General features: G+C 42.9%; 1 protein-coding gene, 1 long non-coding RNA gene and 1 other non-coding gene across 3 annotated transcripts; 1 reads left to right on the top strand and 2 right to left on the bottom strand.

Moving 5' to 3' along the window:
- C4H17orf58 (chromosome 4 C17orf58 homolog) lies at positions 1-7463 on the bottom strand. The gene is made up of 4 exons (XM_036899877.2): positions 7326-7463; positions 4735-5247; positions 4296-4487; positions 1-3607 (listed from the first exon to the last, which is right to left on the bottom strand). The coding sequence occupies exons 1-4, from the start codon at positions 7399-7401 to the stop codon at positions 3417-3419; spliced, it is 972 nt and encodes a 323-aa protein (XP_036755772.1). The 5' UTR covers positions 7402-7463; the 3' UTR covers positions 1-3416.
- A 56-nt stretch (positions 7464-7519) lies between these two features.
- Positions 7520-13968, top strand: LOC130683596 (uncharacterized). The gene is made up of 2 exons (XR_008997422.1): positions 7520-7653; positions 13670-13968. It is a non-coding gene; the product is annotated as an uncharacterized LOC130683596 (long non-coding RNA).
- Positions 13969-17464: 3496 nt separating this feature from the next.
- On the bottom strand, positions 17465-17537 carry TRNAR-CCG (transfer RNA arginine (anticodon CCG)). Its single transcript has one exon. It is a non-coding gene; the product is annotated as a tRNA-Arg (tRNA).
- Between the last annotated feature and the right edge of the window lie 1360 nt (positions 17538-18897).

Below are 18897 nucleotides of genomic sequence, written 5' to 3'. Positions count from 1 at the left end.
AGATGTTAATTCCATATGTGTATTTAATAGTATAAAGCCTTTTGCAATTTCTATCAGTATAGAAATACATAGACGTTTTATAGTTTTATCAATACAGAGCTTTAGTCTTTCAAAAGTGATTTTTGAAAAGCATACATTCTTACTGCATACTGAGCTTCAATAGCTGCTTTTCTATGAGTATTCTTTGACAAGCTTTTAAGATACACATATTACAGATATTTTGCTTTCCATAATCCAAGTAATAACAGAAGGTACATTTGTGATACTGTTAGGATTTTTCTACCCAGTCTTTGGGCTTGTAAATACATTTAATTTGCATCAGTACATTTCCCTGATCAAAAGTATTTTCAGTGCTTATGTTTCATCTGCCAACTTCACAGTTCTTGAAACTATTTCATAAAAAATATTTTCATAATACTGGCAAGGTTTTTCTCTCCTATCCAAATTCTGCAGGATTTGTATTTTAGTTAATGTCCTGCAGTAGGTTAAAAAGTTGTGGACTTTCAGAGATATTTTCTAACGTAAAAATTACCTTTTTATATCTCAAATGGCCTGGAATGTTAAAGACACTGAGATTTGCTGGTGTTTGTATACCTTCCTAAAATCTGCAAACAGAAGTTCTTTCCCTGTTTCTATTCTTTTCTGTTAGGCAAACTCCCTGCATCTTTTTGTGTTTCTGATATTAAAGAGCCAATCTGGTGACTTAAATGTGTGCTTACAGGCTGAGCTAGACAAGGCTACATGACTATTGTAGCACTCTTCTCATGATTGAGGCTATTACCCATAATTCTCAGATTTCTAGTCCTGAAAATGAGAATGGTTGGTATCTCATGGGCAAAGTAATGTCTTAAAAGCACTTGGGGGGTCAAAGGCAGCCATGAATATTTTTAATTTGAAATATTCTGAGGTACTTCTGGTACTTAGATACTGAAAAAAAAATCTTAGAACACACCTCACTTAATCCAGTTTGGACCGAAATCAACTGAAGAATTGTTACGTTTTTTAAATGATAAAGTCCTGTACTTGAAATCGAGGTTATACATCGTAGGCAGTTGGCATATACATGTGTTTGATCAACCTTAAAAATATTAAGAGAAATATAAACAGTGCCAAAGATACCTTCTTATTTTTAAAGTAAAAACTAGTACCAAAAAAAGTATATGTTTTATAGACCTTTATCTACCAAAAGAATTCGATGAATGGATGCTACTGAATTGCTCTGAAAGGCAACAGACTGTTTTATTGATGAGAGACTATAACGTGTGCATGTAGTCTAGTCTTTGAAACACAACCCCATGTATGAAGAAAAATCTATCAGGATTAGAGGATTAGGAACTACAATGAATCTGTTAATTGAAGGTCTTCATAAAATTAGGGATTATATCAAAGGTACTGACTGAATTTTGAAAATGGGATGCTTCTTAGCCTGTTTTGTTACTCTGGAATTACCAGTCTGTTCCTCACTGTCTTCTGTGTACATGCTGGCACCGACCACTGATTGCCTCCAGGCAACACATATTCTTGAACGATGGCCTTAATTTTAATGAGGCAGTTTCTAAAAATCTGGCCTGCCTGCTTGTGTTTGCCAGGGTGTGAGTACTAACTGTGTGACCTCCAAGTATCACACAGGTCACACAGTTCTGGTGATTTTTAAGTTAACAGAACTTTTCAGAAACAGTATTATCAGTCTAATCAAACCCTAACCCTCAGGCTTCTGTGAAAGTGTTTTTCCTCTCTTTTAAAGCAGAGCTATTTATAACTCTTTATGCTCTTAACATCTAACCATCCAATACTTTATCTTTTTGGCCAATTTGTAGTTTTCCCCACCATGTTACTTAAAATCACCACTAAATCTTTTGCTATGTAAAAATTCAGCTTTGATTTTTGTGGCTGGTGCTACTGAATGTTTCTTTTAATTTTTATCTTAAAACTAACCCAGAAGTTCTTCATTCACTGCATACGCTGCTGCCAATAGTTCATGTAATGGTGCAGTTGACTTCCAAGAAGCAATTCTAGAACGGCTTTTAGTGAATTTGGGCAAGACTCATTTTTGGAAAATTCTCTAAAAATCAGTGATGCTTTACCATAGAATACTCAGAACCTCTCAACTTTTATCTCACCTCTGCCTCCAATTTGGGACAAAGGTAACAGTATTTGCCCATCACAATCAGTTTCAGGTCTTAGGCTGTCCCCGTGAATTCTCTATTGTCCTAAATGCCCTTTACATATATAGTGTTTCTGGGTAGCCATTGAAGACTGTGTACCAGGGCAGCCTACAGACATATTGTGAACTCCCTGAGCGCATCTCCTATGAGACCAAATAGGCTGTTTTTCTCTCTCTAGGGCAGTTCTTATCTTTCCTTAAGCAGTAATCTTCAACCATAGATTATCGGTGTCTCAGTGTTTTGAATTAACTGAAGCAGAGCTTGATCTTCTGGAAAAAAAAACTTAATGTCTTTGCGTTCTCATGTATAAAATCGATATTAAATTCAGCTCGTGATTTAGCCGCCTTTAAACCAGCTGGAAAGTGTTTAAAATTCGCATGCTTGCAAGCTGTCACTGAATATTAGTCCCAGGGTTTGGGGAGTATGAGAAAGGCTCTTTCCCAAACCTTTGGAGCTCAATGAGGCTAAAAAAACAGGTGCATCCAAGATCTGATTTCAAGGCAAGATTTACTGCTTTACAAACACAAACATGATACTTGGTCTTAATAGAAAAATGACATTAGATACACCCAGAATATGCTTAGCATTGGAATAGCTGCCAGGTTGGTACAAAATAAACGTTTTTAGGAGCAGGGAGGAGCAAAAATAAACTATCTCACGTTTTGGTGTATCAGGAACACTTGTTTGAATATCATTTTGCTTGAACTAAGCCCTTTAGTACTCTTTAATTGTAAAACTTTAATACTCGTCTTGGTTTCTGACCCTAGTGTTTGATCTAAATGACATTTCATATGTCTGACTAGTGCACTTAACTGTTATGTACAGAATTTTAAATGTGATGGTTTTAGTATGAAATTTGGTTTGATACGTGATATAAACTATTCAGAGTTGTATATTTAAAACCAAATGTTTTTTGTGAACTATTTCTACTGAAGAATGTATTTAAATTAAAATAATTAAAAATAAACAACATGAAGCAGTGATCTGTTAACTAGACAGGTCAGTTATCTGAGCAGTGACTAACTGGCCCTGTAGTTGAATAACTGCCACAGAGCTCAGAAGCATACCATTTAAGAAGCATTTTGTAAATAAGTGACAATTTAAGATTAGAACCAGAACTATGCAACTAGTTCATAAGGGAGCCGTGTGCCCTATTCTAAAGGAAGATCCCATTACACGAAGATAGACCTTTCCTGTCTTGTCGCTGAATTCCCAGTCTTATATGATCCAGAAATGCCTGGATGGTAGGTTTCAAATGCACTGGGTATGAATTGCACCTTGAACTTGCCCATCCCTTTTTCGGTTAAATCTTTTCACATAGCTGCTGCTGCTCCTGAGCAGCCCATCTCCTGGTCGGAGGCGTCCTCTCAGGACCTGGAGCAGAGCTGTAGGGAGCTGGCGTCTCTTATGGTAGATGTGGCCCATCACAATATACCTGCTTCCTGCAAAAAAAAACACAAACAAACAAAATATAAATTCATGTCTTTTAAATGCCACTGAAACAATAAGAAAACGTAGTAAGATCTTTAAGAAATGCCTAAGCTTGAATCTAATTCTGTTGCTGCACATGTTGAATCTCAAGACATTTAACCCTCAGACAACAGGTGGAAACAGTCTAGTTACTTTTAGACAATAACGAGATGATCAGCCTGTAAACAGTCAACATTACGGAACTAATGTCCTAATAACAATGTAACCGCAGGATTTTCCAAAGCACATCTCTAGAAAGACGTGGGAGTGGGTATGGCCCCTTATCCCTGCCACCTTAAGAAAAGGTCTTTTTCTAAACTCGGTTTAGACAGAATCCCTTATGCATCGCTTCTGGCTACTGTGCTTGTCATTCACTCCCGTCAACATATTTACCGCGTGCCTGTTTTAAGCCAATCCATGCTGTTTCCACCTTTAATCGGAGGCAGGCGGGAGTGGTGGTGGTGGAGTGGGGGGCGCTGTTGGATCTTAAACCAGAGTAGCCGAAATAAAACCTGTCGTCTAGATTCTATTCCTTTTGGAATACCCCTCCTCCCCAAAAAAGGTACTGGGATGACCGACACCGGGCTGCGGCATCCACATTACAAATGGTGGCATAAAGAGCGTAAATAATAAAGTGGTCGGTTAGGTCAGTTTCAATACCAGGTTTAAATTCTGGACAGGGCTTATTGCAACTGGAGGCGTCTAGGGCTAATATGTGGACTCGGAAGAAAAACCCGTCCGGAGTGATGTACAGGCGGTTCATCTTGTACAGCCCGTCCCGGTCCACCAGCAGAGTCACCAGCCGGATCCCTATGCCGAGCACGTCCACATCATGCACGATTCCGTTCACTGCTGCTTTCAAAAAACAAAGAGTTTGGAGAAATGCATAACGCTCATTTCCTCCTCCTTTCCCCAGTGCGTTTTTAACATCACGAGAGTCCACACGGGTCTGGGGCTGCAGGATCGAATGGGTGGGTTTCTCTAGGGTTTGGCTTAGGGACGTCCGCGTGCACAGCCCGGCGCTCTCAGCTCGGAAAGGCTCGCCTCACCGCCGGGGCCCTGCAGCCCGGCCCGGGAGGGACTGCGGGGCGGGGCTCACCGAATTCGCTCGCGCAGAAGGACTCGTGCTCGTCCAGGTCCGCCCTGCAGGAGCGCGCGCAGGGCTCGGCGGCGGGCTCCGCATCCCTCCGCGGTGGCGCGGGAAGCGGGGGCGGCGCGGCGGCGCGCGGTCTGTTGGGGTGGGCGGGGCCGGTGGAAGCCTCGGCGGCGCGCTCAGGCGGCCTCGCCGCCGGGAAACGCAGGGACCGGGCGCGCGCGCGCCTCGGGGAGTCCTCCGGCGCGGGCACGCGGCGCGGCGACGCGCGGTTCTCAGCCTGCGCGAGGCGCGGGCTTGGCGGGCCAGCGGGCGCGCGCACGGCCTCCCGGAAGCCGACCCTGTTCTCCGCGAGCGGCGGGGGCTTCCGGCGCCGCGGGTCAGACCAGAAGCGGGGAGCGGCCTCGGCCGAATGCGGCCGCCGCGGGGCCTCGGGGGCTGAGTGCGCCCGGGGCCCTGGCGTCTCTTCCGCGCTCGGGCCGCCGCCGGGGTCGGGTTTCCTGTTGTGCGGCGGCGAGGCTGTCGGGAGAGAAGAGGGGAAGCCGTCAGGGGTGGAGAGGCCGGGAAGGGAGGCCAGGGTGGGAGGGGAGAGGCCGCGAGCGGAGGGGGGGTGAGGGGCGGGAGGCTGGGGCGGCCGAGAGGGGCGGGACGGCGGCGAGAAGGGACGGGCTGCGGCGGGCAGGGGAGGCCGAGGAGATGGGCACAGTGTGAACTTAGCCAGCACCTGTGAGGAGAGACTCGGAGGCCTGGAGACCTGGGGGTGGAGGGAGAACGGGAGTGGGGAAGAGAGGCGCCCTGCGCAAGGGGAGGGAAGGCGCCTGTGGAGCACAGGTTTCCTAGGCTCCAGGGGAAGTCGGAGATGAGGGTCTTTGCCCCTCCGAGAATGAGGCCAACTAATGTTTCTCCACAGAACATTTCATTTTGTTAAGGAATTTTTTCCAAATCTGTAGCTTTTAGAAATACAACAACCTGTTTGTTCTAGGACTAAACATAACTGACAACTTTAGTTAAATAGCAAACTGTTTTTGCTCTTTCATATATATATATATATATATATACATCCGCCTTTTTGCTATGTACAGTTTGTTGAGAAAGTGCCGAGAGCAAACCCCAGGGGGAAAGTTCTCATATTACAGGTTCTCCTAATTGTTTGAGCACCCCTGACAACAGAACTATTTGGTTTTCCCATCCGTGTTTACACTGTCATCTTGGTCTCTGCAGAATCCAGCATTTGTGAGTGGATTTTTATCTGGCTTCTTGGACACCACTTCTTAGTAAACCACAGCTAAGAAAGATTTCTAAAGCATGGCTGGGAGGCAAGGGCCCCTGGTTCAGCGTAAAAAGCGCACACACCCCTTCCTTGGTGGAGGAAAAAACCCTAAATGGTAGGGCATGAAAACAAATTTTTTAAATTAGTAATGCTTTTCCCATCTCTGCAGACAGGTGAGTGAGCAAGCTTCAGTCAGCTTGGAAGCTGGGCAGCTTTTCATGCCCAGTTACACAATATCACCTCCCCGTGTGCCTGGGTCCCAGTGCACTCCAAACAGGCACAAAAACTTTTTTCCCCCGTCGTCGTCTTTTCCTGTTGTTTTAACAGCTGATTTTTGGCATTTCTCTCCTCTTGCATTGAAGTTTGGTCTGCCCATTTGCAGCTCTTGCAACACTTCATTTCAAGTGACTTATTTTGCCAAATTGACAATCTCCTTTAAAATCAGCTTTCACCCAGCAGTAATAGCTGGTTATAGTTCGTGTTTTCGCAGAGGTTGATTCCGACTCATTATGTTCAATGTTGTCCCATACACAGCTGAATAAAGTCCTGGTGGATATCCAATTCCTGTCAACTGTTGACCTCACAACTGCTTCCCCATTGATATCGCCATCTGTTGTCATGGGAAAGATTGTCTGATATTTGGGTTAAATGCCACTGAAGTCATTCAATTTCCATGTGGAAAAATAACCCAAAGTAAATTGCCCTGTGAGGTGCGGAAGCTATTTTTCCCAGAGATAGTGAACGGAGCAGAACATCCACATAAAAGCAAAACAAAAACACCTCCCCGCAGAGAATCCCTTCTTTCTTAATTCCCTCAGTAACTTATTTTCATTTCATGCATGATTTTGTGTGTGGTTTGGAGACCCAAGTGTCCCGAGGCCATTCGTTGCGGCTGCGGGGAGCGCGGAGAAATACCCGGTGTCGGCTCCCCTCGCCTTGGGCGCCCGCGGGTCACGGGCCCCGCCGCGTCCTGCGAGCCCGGCCTGCGCGGCTCCCGAGAGCGCGCCACGACCCCTTTTGACACTTTCCCTCCTCTGCGATGGAGCAACTACTTAACATGCAAAGTTTTCTCCAGCCTGCCCGGCTCGCTCGAGATCATTTCAGTAGCTGAACTGGCTTCTTTCCGAAAAGGCTGCCAGGACACCCAAAATCTTGGGGACACTTTTTGCCTCCTTTCGAACAAGAACACGGACCTGGAGTCTCCTCTCTTGCAAACTCTGACCCCATTCTCGTCCCGCCCTTCCTCACGCCCCCTCCCCAGACAGCCCACCCCCACCCCACCCCGGATCCCAGCTCCTCTCCAGGGCTCAGCATTTCATCCTCTTACCTTTTCTTTCCGCCACTGGGGCTTCGGGAGATGATCCAACGATCAAACAGAGCAGCCAGAACGCTCTAGCTGTCATTTTTGTAGACACAGTTCCCAGGCTCTAAAACTGAGCCTGGGCTTTTGCTCTTTCGCTCCCCCCACCCCTTCTCCACACCCCCACCCCCGTTCATGCTAATGAGGGGCAGCCTTTGGGGAAACGGGAATCACTCACTGAACAGACCATTGGAACAAAACTGAGCTGCAGGGATTTCTCCCACTTCCGAAAGGACAAACACATGGCCTCCCAAAGTGCCTCTGCGAATCTCTTCCCTGCGATCTGCGAGCAAAGGTAACATCAAATCCTCAACATGAACCCCGTGTGGATTTGCCGGCTGGGGTCGGGGAAGGACAGGGTGGGGTGGCAAGTGGAGAAAATGAGGGTGTTGAGGGGCTGAGGGACAGGGTGGGAGAGAATGAGTGATAGGAAGTTTTTTCTAAGTTAAGTCAACAACAAATAGAATCAGTGCTTAAGATGGCTTGGGCTTGTGGAAGGAAGGGGATTCCAAGAAATGACAGAAATTCATCCCAGAATGTGTTGGGGATTCTAAGAAAAACCAAGTCATTGCATCCTTCTTAGATTTGGTTAAAGTATTTTACTATATATACAATACTTATATTCTAGAACCAGAAGGAAAACTAAACTTGAGCAAAATAGCTTTTCTTCTCTCTCCCTCCCTCCTCCCCCCCACTCTCTCTCTCTATTGAAATTGGTGTCTAGGTGGCTAGATTCGTCAAGCCCTTACCGAGTGTCTTTTACTCACCGGGCGCTAGGCGCTAGGGCACAAAGATGAGTAAACACCTTCCCAGCTCTCTAGTGATGGCTCATCTCAAGAAAGGTGGATTTCTTTTTTCTTTCTAAGAAAAATAAACTCACTCACTGCTTAGTTCTCAATTATTGAAACAGCTCTCTGTATTAGTCCTGAGTTAAGGACTCTCTTTCTTAGACTGAACAGAAACGGCATTCACCAAAGAGGGAAATAAGCTCACCATAGTAAACCCACAATCTTACCAATGTGTCTCTCATCTCAGCCTCAAATCCAAAAGGCAGGGAAAATGTATGGAGATAAAGGCATTTCATTCCAAGCATATGAGCCAACAGTGGGATGCAGCTGCTAAAGGAAACAAAATATTTGCTGCACTAATATCTGATGTCTCAAAAATAATCGTGCTAGTGGACTGATCAGATTCAGGGTTTGGTGAGGGGAGAATCATGTTTTCAAGAAAGGCACTGGAAAGCTGGAAGACCAATAGGGAGTGAGAGGGCTGGACTGATCCATCATATTCAAGCTCTTTTGAAGGAACTGAGGATAGGCAGCCTAGGCACACAAAAACACTTGGTGTATTTTGTGAAACAACCAGTAGATAGGATTTCTGAAGTGACAGGTTTAACTTCAGTTTAAGAAAGAATATTCTAACAACGAAGATGTCCAAGAAAGCAGACAGCTTTGAAGAATTATGACAGTGAAGCTCCTGGCCATTGGGGACATCTGAAGAAAACATCATTCAGGGATACTGCAGAGCAGTTTCCTAAATTACGTGTATTGTGGTTTGAAGGAGATAGTGAGGTAAACGTGTTTATCTAGAGAAGACCTGGCTGTCTAATGACAGGCTGACAGTACGTTGAAGGGGCTCACTATGTTCTGTAGTCTGGTCCTCAGCTTTGCTGAGCTTGAAACTCAATTATATCAGTGGGTCAGATTTGTGGGACTGACTCATATTAACCAAACTAATAAAAATCAGATATATAAACCAGAAGACATTTATTAATTTATAATAGAGAGGATGTAGCGAAGGTGATTCAGAGGTCTAATTACTAACCAGAAAGTTGCCTAATGAGCACTAAATGGAATTGCAGCTGAAGGTGGGCTGATCTTCCTCATTCAAGTTTTAGAGAAGCAATTCTCTATTTCCTCCCAAATAGTAAATCTCTCCCGTTACTGCAGGACTGTGTACACCAGCGTCAGTGTCTCCAGACCGTGGCCAGGAGCAGATGAGCACTGTGAAGTGCATGCTCTTGGGGCCCAATTTATAACTGTCCTCAGATCCCCTTCTTTCACATACTCTTCAAGTCGAGTGGAATAAAATTCATTAGGTTTAAGCTTCCTCAGTTAAAACCACATCTCGGACATACCTGCTTGAGATTATATTCAAGTCACCAGATCCAATTTGGGGTGTTCCCGAAAATCTTCTGTCGCAGGAATGTTGTGAATGCCCTGAAGCCCACACCCTGAAATGTTAGAGGCAGAGAGCTGGCGGACTGGTTCCCATGGGCTCCTAGAGCTCCTAGAAGCTACTGGGGTGGCACCAGTCTGGAAGAACTTGCCAGGTCCAGTGCTGGGCCTGAGGTAGCAACTGGCTTGCAGGTTCACCACACTAATGGTGGAAAGCACAGAGAACTCGAAGAAACTGACTGATGTAAGCCAGAGTGTAACTTTATTAATTTACAAGAATTCGACTAAGGCAGACCAGCATGCTCCTGTCAGTCTGGCTAGCATTATCTTTCTATAAACAAGTCACAGGGAAAGCTAAGTGATCATCAGGGTGCTTGGTAATATAAACCCGAGCAGGGGGAGTTCATCATTGGACTGGAGTGTTTAACAGTATTGGTCTCTCACAGCCTAACGTGTCTGTCTCCTCAACAGGTATATACATCTCTCAGGCGGAAGAATCTAAGTCTAATTGCCTTCTCCCCAGCCAATTTCTGGTGTTTTAAGGGTATATTTCTGCTTAGCAAATATTTATTGAGCATCTACACGTGTTGTATAATAAAGCATTTGTGCCAGGTGTCTGGCATGGAGCTTCTAAAACCCTTGGAATTTTCCTAAAGTGATAGAAGTGGCTTAGTTACTCATGAGTTCCCTGGATCACATCTGCGCTTCAGGATGGGAGCGGGTCACCAGAAAGACCCACCAAGAGATTAGAGGATCAGGGCTTTGAGGCACCTCCAGAGAGGGGAGAGAGGCTGGCAATTGGGTTCAGTTGGATGACCAATGACTTAACCCTTCATGCCTGCTTACCGAAGCCCCCAGGACAGCTCAGTGCAGCTGCCTGCCTGGTGACCACACAGATGTGCTCGGAGGGTGATCCACAGGGAGAGAACACTGAAGCCGTGTATTTAAGACTCTCCTAGATCTCATCCTATATGTCTCTTTATTTGAATGGTCCTGATTTGTATCCTTTATAATAAAACTGTGATTGTAAGTATAGCACTTTCCTAAGTTTTGTGAGTTGTTGTAAAAAATTATCAGACCTAAGGGGGATGGTGAGAACCCCCAGATTTGTAGCCAGTTGGTCTGAAATGAGAGCAGTCTTGTGGTGGCTCTTGAAGTAGCATAGTCTGTACTAACACTAGGTGGTTAGTGCCAGAATTGAGTTGCAGTCCATCAGTTGGTATCCGAATTGTATACATTTATATCCAGCTTTTTAAAAAATTGAAATATACTTGATAGAAGTATCCAATTTTATTCAATTACAACTGTTAAAATATTATTACAAACTCTTCGTGAATGTAAAATCTCCTAATTGCGTAATAATATGCTCTCACTTAGACAAGCCATAATTTGTAAATATGGTAGTTCATTTTCAATTCTTATTATTGCAAAACTTCCTGTGTCCCATCAGCAGAGGAATGGATGTATTTGCTGTATTGGAATACTGTAAGAGCAGAGTGTCTCAACCTCAGCTCTAGTCACATTTGGGGCAAGGTAATTCTTCATTGTGCATTGTAGATGTTGACCAGTATCCCTGGCCTTGTCCACTGGACACCAGGAGCACCCCACACCTCCAGTTGTGACAATCTAAACTGTCTCCAGACATTGTCAGATGTCTCCTGGGGATGAATTGTGGATCATATTCATTACTACAAAACCACAAAAATAAATGAGCTACAATTACAAAAGCGAAGTAAAGATGAATCTCATAAAGATGAGCTCAAGTAAAAGAAGTCCAACACAAAAGACTATATACTATACAATTTCATTTCTATAAGGTTCACATATAGGTAAAGCTAATCCATGGAGTTAAAAGTCAGGTTATCCTTGTTAGAAACTAGTGACTGGAAAGAGTATGGAGGGGGAGGTTCTGTGGTATTGAAGTGTTCTGTAGCTTGTTCTATAGACCTATTAATTTCTGATACCTTAAATAAGAAATGTTACTAGTTTACATAGTCAAATCTGTTGGTTATATTTTGTGATATCTTCTGTCCCTTTATGAAAGCCTTTAAGATATATACAAGTAATATATCTTCATTGCAGAATAATACAGGAGAAAAATTATTTTAATCAACTATAATCCTATTGTCTAGAAATAACCACAATAAATATTTTTGGTGTATTGCTTCCAGACTTGTTTCTACACATATGTGTACATGTAAATATGTTACATAATTTCTTCATATAAAGGTGAGATCATGGTGTTTAGATATTTTACAACATGGTTTTAAAGTCTTGAATATTCAATCCTTCTATTTCAATAAATACAGAATTTCATCATTATTTTATTTTATTTTATTTTATCCAGATTACCAATATATTTTTTATTAAGGTATTATTGATATACATTCTTACGAAGTTTTTACATGAAAAACAATGTGGTCACTACATTCACCCATATTATCAAGTCCCGCCCCCATACCCCATTGCTGTCACTGTCCATCTGTGTCACTGTCCATCAGTGTAGTAAGATGCCACAGAGTCACTATTTACCTTCTCTGTGCTACACTGTCTTCCCCATGATCCCCCCCACACCATGTGTGCCAATCATAATACCCTCAATCCCCTTCTCCCTCCCTCCTCACCCGCTGTCCCCACCCCTCCCCTTTGGTAACTGCAGTCCCTTCTTGGAGTCTGAGTCGGCTGCTGTTTTGTTCCTTCAGTTCTGCTTCGTTGTTACACTCCACAAATGAGGGAAATCATTTGGTACTTGTCCTTCTCACCTGGCTCATCATCATTTTAATGACTGAATTCCTAGATATTGTGTTGCTAAGTCAAAGGGCATGATAATTTCAATATTTTTGGTACATATTGCTGAATTGACTGCCCCGCCCACACACACCAGACACGTTGTATCAGTTTAACACTAACAATCAATGTAGGTACGAAATAATGTCTATTTCTCTACACTGGAATGATGAATCATCATTATTTGATATCCTTCCTGTTCTGAAGAGTTTTCTAAAAAGATTTTTTGTTTTAATTCGCTTTTTTTTGATTGTTGATGATATTGTGTATTTTTTCATTGATTTATTGGCCATTTGGATTTCTTCTTTTGTTAACTGCCTGTTCATATTGTCTATTAAGATGTCTTAGGATGTTCATATTTTCCTTTATAATTTTAAGAGCTATTTATAGCCTAAGAATTTTAACTCTTTGCCCATTATTTATATTGCAAACACTTGCTCATAGAATTTTGTTGATATTTAACCATTAAGCTATTTTTTGCCCATTCAACTTTGAAATTTTATGTAGTTGAATACGTGAATTTTTTGTTAGCAATGTTCCTAGTGTCTTTTGTGTCATACTTAGATTTTCTCCAACTTGAAATTATATATATATACTAACCTATATTTTTTTGTGCTTATAGTTAAATCCTTATTATACCTGGAATTTATTTTAGTAATATTTTTATTATATTATATTATTATATTATTTTAGAAATATTAATCTTAAGAATCTAATTTTATTTTTTCTCAAATAACTAGAAACTTGTCTAATCTAATTGATACATAAATCTATCCTTGCCTAAATATGAAATGTCACCTTTAACATAGTATTATTTTCTAATAAATTCAGATCTATTTCTAGACTTTCAACTCTGCTGTGTTCCTCCCTCTGTCTATTCCCATGCCTATGCCCCTATTGGGACATTGTTATAATTATCATGATGTTAAATCTCTGTTTTTAAAAATTGTTCCGTCTATTATAGTGGAGTTTTTTTTTAAAGTGAACTTTAAAATCATTCTGCTAAATAAAAAAAATCCTGGTGAATTTCTTGAATTTGCATTAATGTATAGATTAATTTGGAAAGGAATTGACAACTTTTCTGTATTGTCTTTCTGTCCGTGAAAATGATATATCTCTTCATTTCTTTGAGTCTTCTTTTCCCTTTGTCAGAATATTATAATTTTCTTCAACTAAGCTCTAAACATGTCTTATTAAATTTACTTCCTGAGTATTTTATGTTTTTGATGTAATGTGTAGCCCCCTCCTACATTGTAGCAGGACTGGCCTGAGTGAGTATATATAATATATACTTGCAAGGCTAGGTTACAGTACTCTCATCCTGGATGCATTCACTCTCTCTTTTAGATTATTTACTTTGGGGGAAGCCAGCTGCCATGCTGGAAGGATACTCAGGCAGTCTATGAGAGGCCCAGAGGACAAGGAGCTTCAGCCAAGAGCCAGTAAGAAACTGAGGCCTGCCAACAACCAGTAAGTGAACTTGAAAGCAGATCCTCTCCCAACTGAGCCTTCAGATGAGACTGCAGCCCCAGCCCACAGCTGGACTAAAACCTGAGAGACCTGAGCAGAACCACCCAGCTAATCTTCTCCCAGATTCCCAGGCCACAGAGGGTGTGATTAATAAATGTCTGCTGTTTCAAGCTGCTCATTTTGAGGTAATTTGTCTTGCAATAGTTAAAAGGGGCAGCCTCAGCTTTCAATTGAACACAATCATCTTGGTGTTTCCTGTCCAAACACCTCTCCCTTGGACACTAGGACCTCTGGGCCCACTGAGTTCCAGATCACCAGCAAAGAAAGCAAAAAATTATTCCTGTGAATTATTAGGGGTCATAGTAGGAGGGGCCACTTCCCTTTCCTCTCCTCGGTTCCTGGACCCATGCGTTCTGGCAATATCTAAGTTCAGGAATGGTGGTGCTGGCAGAAGCCCTGCAGGCAGGGAAGGCAAATATAATGCCCAGAACACGGGTTTGTCCCTGTGAGGAGGAGGCGCCTTCCACACACCCCAGCCTTGTCATGGCAAACGAGGCATTATTGTTTTGCCTCTCAGGGTGCGACCCTCTCCTTGGAGACGAGCCCTCTGCTGGCCTTTCCTAACATCTGCGGTCAGGAGCGTCCTCTCCAATCCTCCCTCCTCTACCTCTGCTGGAATTTTATTGAGGAATTTCAGATGTCTCCTGAGCTTCTCATCCCTCTTGCTGCTTTTGTGGGATTTCTGAGGGGAGTAGAGAAAAACGTCAACTTCACTGTAGTTTTAATACTGGAATTTGGTTCATCATAACGTATAATTCTGAAAGTCAATGTTATTGGATTGTATTTTAATATTAATTCTAATGTATTTTCTGACATTCTAAGTGAGTTTTCAAAATTTGGACTAATAGAATACTAATAAATATTTGTATTTATTCAAGCCTTTAAAAATTAAAATTCCTAAGCAATCCAGTACAAAAAGAGGCAAAACTAATCAATGCTGTTAGAAATAAGGCTACTGGTCACCCTGGAACAGATAGTGAGGAGGTCAAGGGGGCTTCAGTGAGTCATGTCCTGTTTCTTGATCTGAGTACTGGTTATAGAAGTGTGTTCAGTTTGTGAACATAATTTCACTGCACGCTTATGATATGTGATTTTCCTGTGTGTATGTTACTCATTGATAGCACTTATTTTTTTAACACAAAAGTAGAACAGCCTCTAATTAAAAATAAATCATGATTCTATTACACACCTGATATTTATTTGGCTTAAAATGAAAAGAAGAATTTTATGCAAAAACTTCAAATATCTGAATTTAGCCATATTCATCCATTTATTAATGATTCTCTTTGATCCTAGGTATATCTTTCTGTGGAAAAAATGGGTTTCTCAAATAATTAGGTCCGTAGTCATAGAAGGATAGTGGGGACAAATGGCAATGATGGTAGTAGTGATGGCATCTTGACCAGGTGTTTCTGGCTCTGAGAGTCACTGCGCTTCCAGCTTCTTGCCTTTTGGGGGCCACTGGTGTGTCCTTGATTCATGCTGGTCCCCAAGCCTGGTCTTCCAGCTTCACCCTCCCAGTCAGTGAGCGCCTCCCTTGCCGCAGGACTTTCTAATGAATTATCATTTGCTTTGCTTAGGTTGGGCTGGTTTGTTTCCACTGCTGCAACCAGAGGGAACTAGCAAACGTGATTGGGACGTTGTTTTGGGAACCAAGAAAAAGAGGTTTCCCAGAAGCCTGGGAAGAGAACGTGTTTCAAGCAGGAAGTATGAGTTTCAAACTTCAGAGTGAGGTCAGGTGAGATAAGGACTGAAAGGTGTTTCTTAAATTAAGGGTGGGTGCACGGAGACCACCGCTGAAGCAGTGTGGCTGCTTGGAGAGAGTGCACCCAGGACTCCTGTGAGGTGCCCAGGACCAAGGGTGAGCTTTTTAAGGCGTGGAGAAACTACAGAATGTTTTTGGAATCAGAGGAAAGAGCCAGGAGAGAAACAAGCTGAAGGCACAGGCAAGAGGGGAATTAATGGGCTTACACCTTTTGAATGTTTACTAAGTGCCAGAGAAGTTTTCTTAGAACAGAGGGGGTGGGTTTAGAGAGGAGGACTGGCCTAGGACTAGAAGAGGCACAGTCTCCATCCAGTACAGGAAAGGAGGAAAATAGGGGAATGACAGAGATGAGGGAAGAGAAAAATGTGGAATTTACCTTTAGTGACCTGAATTTTGGGTATTCAGTAGACACTCAGTAAATGTTTGCCGATTTCAGGTGAAGGAACCAGGGTGAGTGAGCCACACCTCTACCAGAGAAAAGGAACTGGCTGGGTTGAAGGAGGGAATTTTGTGGGAACACCAGTGAGTGTGCTGGAGGCCTGAGCAGGGCAGGCAGAAGCCCAAAGGGCAGAGAACCTGTTCAGAGCTTGTCCTGCCCAGTGGGTAAGGGATAGGCATTCTGCTATGAGAGCAATCTTACTTTTGGGGACCAGAGAGACATTGTCACTGTTCATTGTCCCCAAATGCTGCCTACAGGAATGCAAGGACCTAATATGGCCACCGACTCTGGGATCCCAGAAATAGAGCTGGAAATTATCCCCTGATTTTCATTATTAAAGTGCTCTAATTTAAAAATTCAGCACTACATCCATAATCTTAGAAAGGTGGGTAAGGGGATCAGTTAAGTTTTTCCATTGGTTGTTTAGTTTGCTTTTTTTAAATGAACTTCTAATTTTGGAATAATTTCAGACATATAAAAGTTGCAAAGATAAAACAGAGGGCTCCCGTATGCCCTTCACACAGTTTCTCCTAGTATTAACATCTTACATTATCATGTACATTTGTCATAACTAAGAAACCAACATTGGTACATTACTGTAACCAAAGTCCAGAGTCTATTCTGGTTCCACTAGTTTTTCACAATAACGCCCCTTTTCTATTTCAGGCTCAAATCCAAGATACCAAATTGCATTCAGTTGATTTTAAAGAGTAGGAATTAACTCAGTGATAATCCTCTTGTCCAAGATTTGAGAGAAAAGTTTAAACTTTTCAAGCTAGTCGAACGGTCTGAAAAGCTTGAACTTTGATTGCATTTCTTTTATTACACTAATTGGCAAGCCAAACCCACACCCACACCAAAACAACCTACATCCTCACTATAATTCGTCTTTTGTGATACTTTAGGGACAGAAGCCATCAATTATGTTTGCTATATTTCTACGTTGAAACAGCACAATTGCTTTTCTATAAATTCTCCTTATACTGGAAACCAGTATGTTTGGAGCCAGCACGGTTGGATCTGCTCAAATACTCCTTGGGGTAAGGATAGGGAGAAAGTTTTGCATGTGTGGATGCCCATCGTGAAGCTCAGCTTGACAAGGTAGAAAAAGAGGTGATTCCATCTGCCCAGTTAGCAGTTCCTGCTTCCTAGCGTTTTTTTCCTTTTAAAAGTCGGTATAAGTTTAAGCAAGACTGAAGAAGCCCTGTTTTGGATGAAATCTCAGCTTCCACTTGCAAGGTCTCATCTTGCAGAGTTTTCAAAACGTGGGAACGCATTTCCTAATTTGTAACCACTGTCCATCCTTGAAATCGCTTGTAGAGACGCGAAACCACCACATTTGAAAATCTACTTTTGCTGTTCTCAGTTCTCAACATAGCCCTTTTCTCCATCAAAACTAAGCTCTTTGCGACCCAGATGGGACTCGAACCCACAATCCCCAGCTCCGGAGGCTGATGCCTTATCCATTAGGCCACTGGGTCACTACAAGATCCGGTTTTTCGCACCATCTCCTTATGCGATGCCATCATCGCGCCCCGCCCCCGGGCTCCGCGACCCCGCGTCGGACCGCCTGTGACTTGGGGGCCGCCCCCAGCAGCGGCAGCGCGCGCCTGCGCCCTTTTAAGTTTCCCCAACTCCCGCGTGCTTGCGCGTGGCTCTCCGCGCCGCTTTGCTCCAGTAGTCCGGCACCCTCTTCCGAGTTTTTCTCGTGAAGTCCTTTGCCCTGGATCAGTAGCCGATGAGGCAAACTTGGAGAAGTTTAAACAAAATTCCAATACCTGTCCTCCGTCCATTCGAATTCTGTTAGCTGGTTCGGGCCCGTGCGTCTGCATTTCACTAAGTTCCCGTGGACCTTGCTCTGCCGTGGGCGTTAGGAGCCACTCGCAGAGCCTGAGGTCTTCTCGCACCTCTGCCCCACCCCCCACGCCAACCTCTGGTACCTTACAGCCCCCTCCTTCCTTCTGTTCCCGAATTTATTCAACACACATTAATCTGATAACCTATTATGTGCTGGGGATTGTTGGGTTTTTGGGTGGACAGGCTTCAAATCTGCCCTCCTCTCCTACATCCACTTTCCTCCCCGTGCCTCCCTTTTCCTCCGACTTAAAGGAAAAATTAATATAATAAGATCCCTAAATACAAAATAATACGGATTTTTTTTTGTTTTTATCGTAAAGCTAGGTCTTGGGACAAAGATTTAGATTTTCTGGTTACCTGCACAATATCTCTGTGCCTGTTACATGTAGAAAAACTTGTGGTTTTTAAAAGTACATGATTTTATTTTCTTAGACGCACAGTAACTGTTCCTTGTAGAATTGTATAAAATGTGGGTAAACCAAATGAAGGAAATTGAAATTGGCCATAATTCTACCATTCGAAGTTAACCACTTTGAACATTTAGCTATGTTTTTCATATCTCATGTGTCTGTGTGTCATGTCACTGTTTAATTACCTGTGGACACGGAGTCATCCAGGAAATGCTTTTTATGAAAACTGAGACATTATTAGTGAATAGTTCACTAATTATTTTGTACTGTTGTTGTAGAAGGAAGTTGATGGTGGGTAAACTTGACACCTTAGTGAATCAAGTCAGTGGCACCAAACTAGGAACAGTCATATTCTTCACCTTCAACCAGTGGCTGAGGGGAAAAGCCAGCTTCACTTAAGAGTGTCCTTGATGACACCATAAGAATTAATTGTATTAAGTCCTCACCATTGAGTACACATCTTTTTAATAGTTTGTGTGACAAAAATGGGGAGTATGCATAAATCATTGCTACCACATACCAAAATATAATGGCTCTTGAGGAAAACATTTGTGCAATGTTTGAGTTGCAGGCT

Source organism: Manis pentadactyla, chromosome 4 (genome assembly GCF_030020395.1).
Source record: "Manis pentadactyla isolate mManPen7 chromosome 4, mManPen7.hap1, whole genome shotgun sequence".
In the NCBI taxonomy this organism is placed as follows: Eukaryota; Metazoa; Chordata; class Mammalia; order Pholidota; family Manidae; genus Manis; species Manis pentadactyla.
This window is presented reverse-complemented; position numbering and strand designations above follow the sequence as displayed.

What these genes read in the sequence shown, in the direction of transcription:
- C4H17orf58 (XM_036899877.2), bottom strand. Translation starts at nt 7,401, where the DNA reads ATGACAGCTAGAGCGTTCTGGCTGCTCTGTTTGATCGTTGGATCATCT. An exon ending in CTTCTGCGCGAGCGAATTCG is followed by an intron (nt 4,488 to 4,734) that starts GTGAGCCCCGCC and finishes TTTTGAAAGCAG; the next exon opens with CAGTGAACGGAATCGTGCAT. An exon ending in CTGTCCAGAATTTAAACCTG is followed by an intron (nt 3,608 to 4,295) that starts GTATTGAAACTG and finishes TTTTTTTTGCAG; the next exon opens with GAAGCAGGTATATTGTGATG.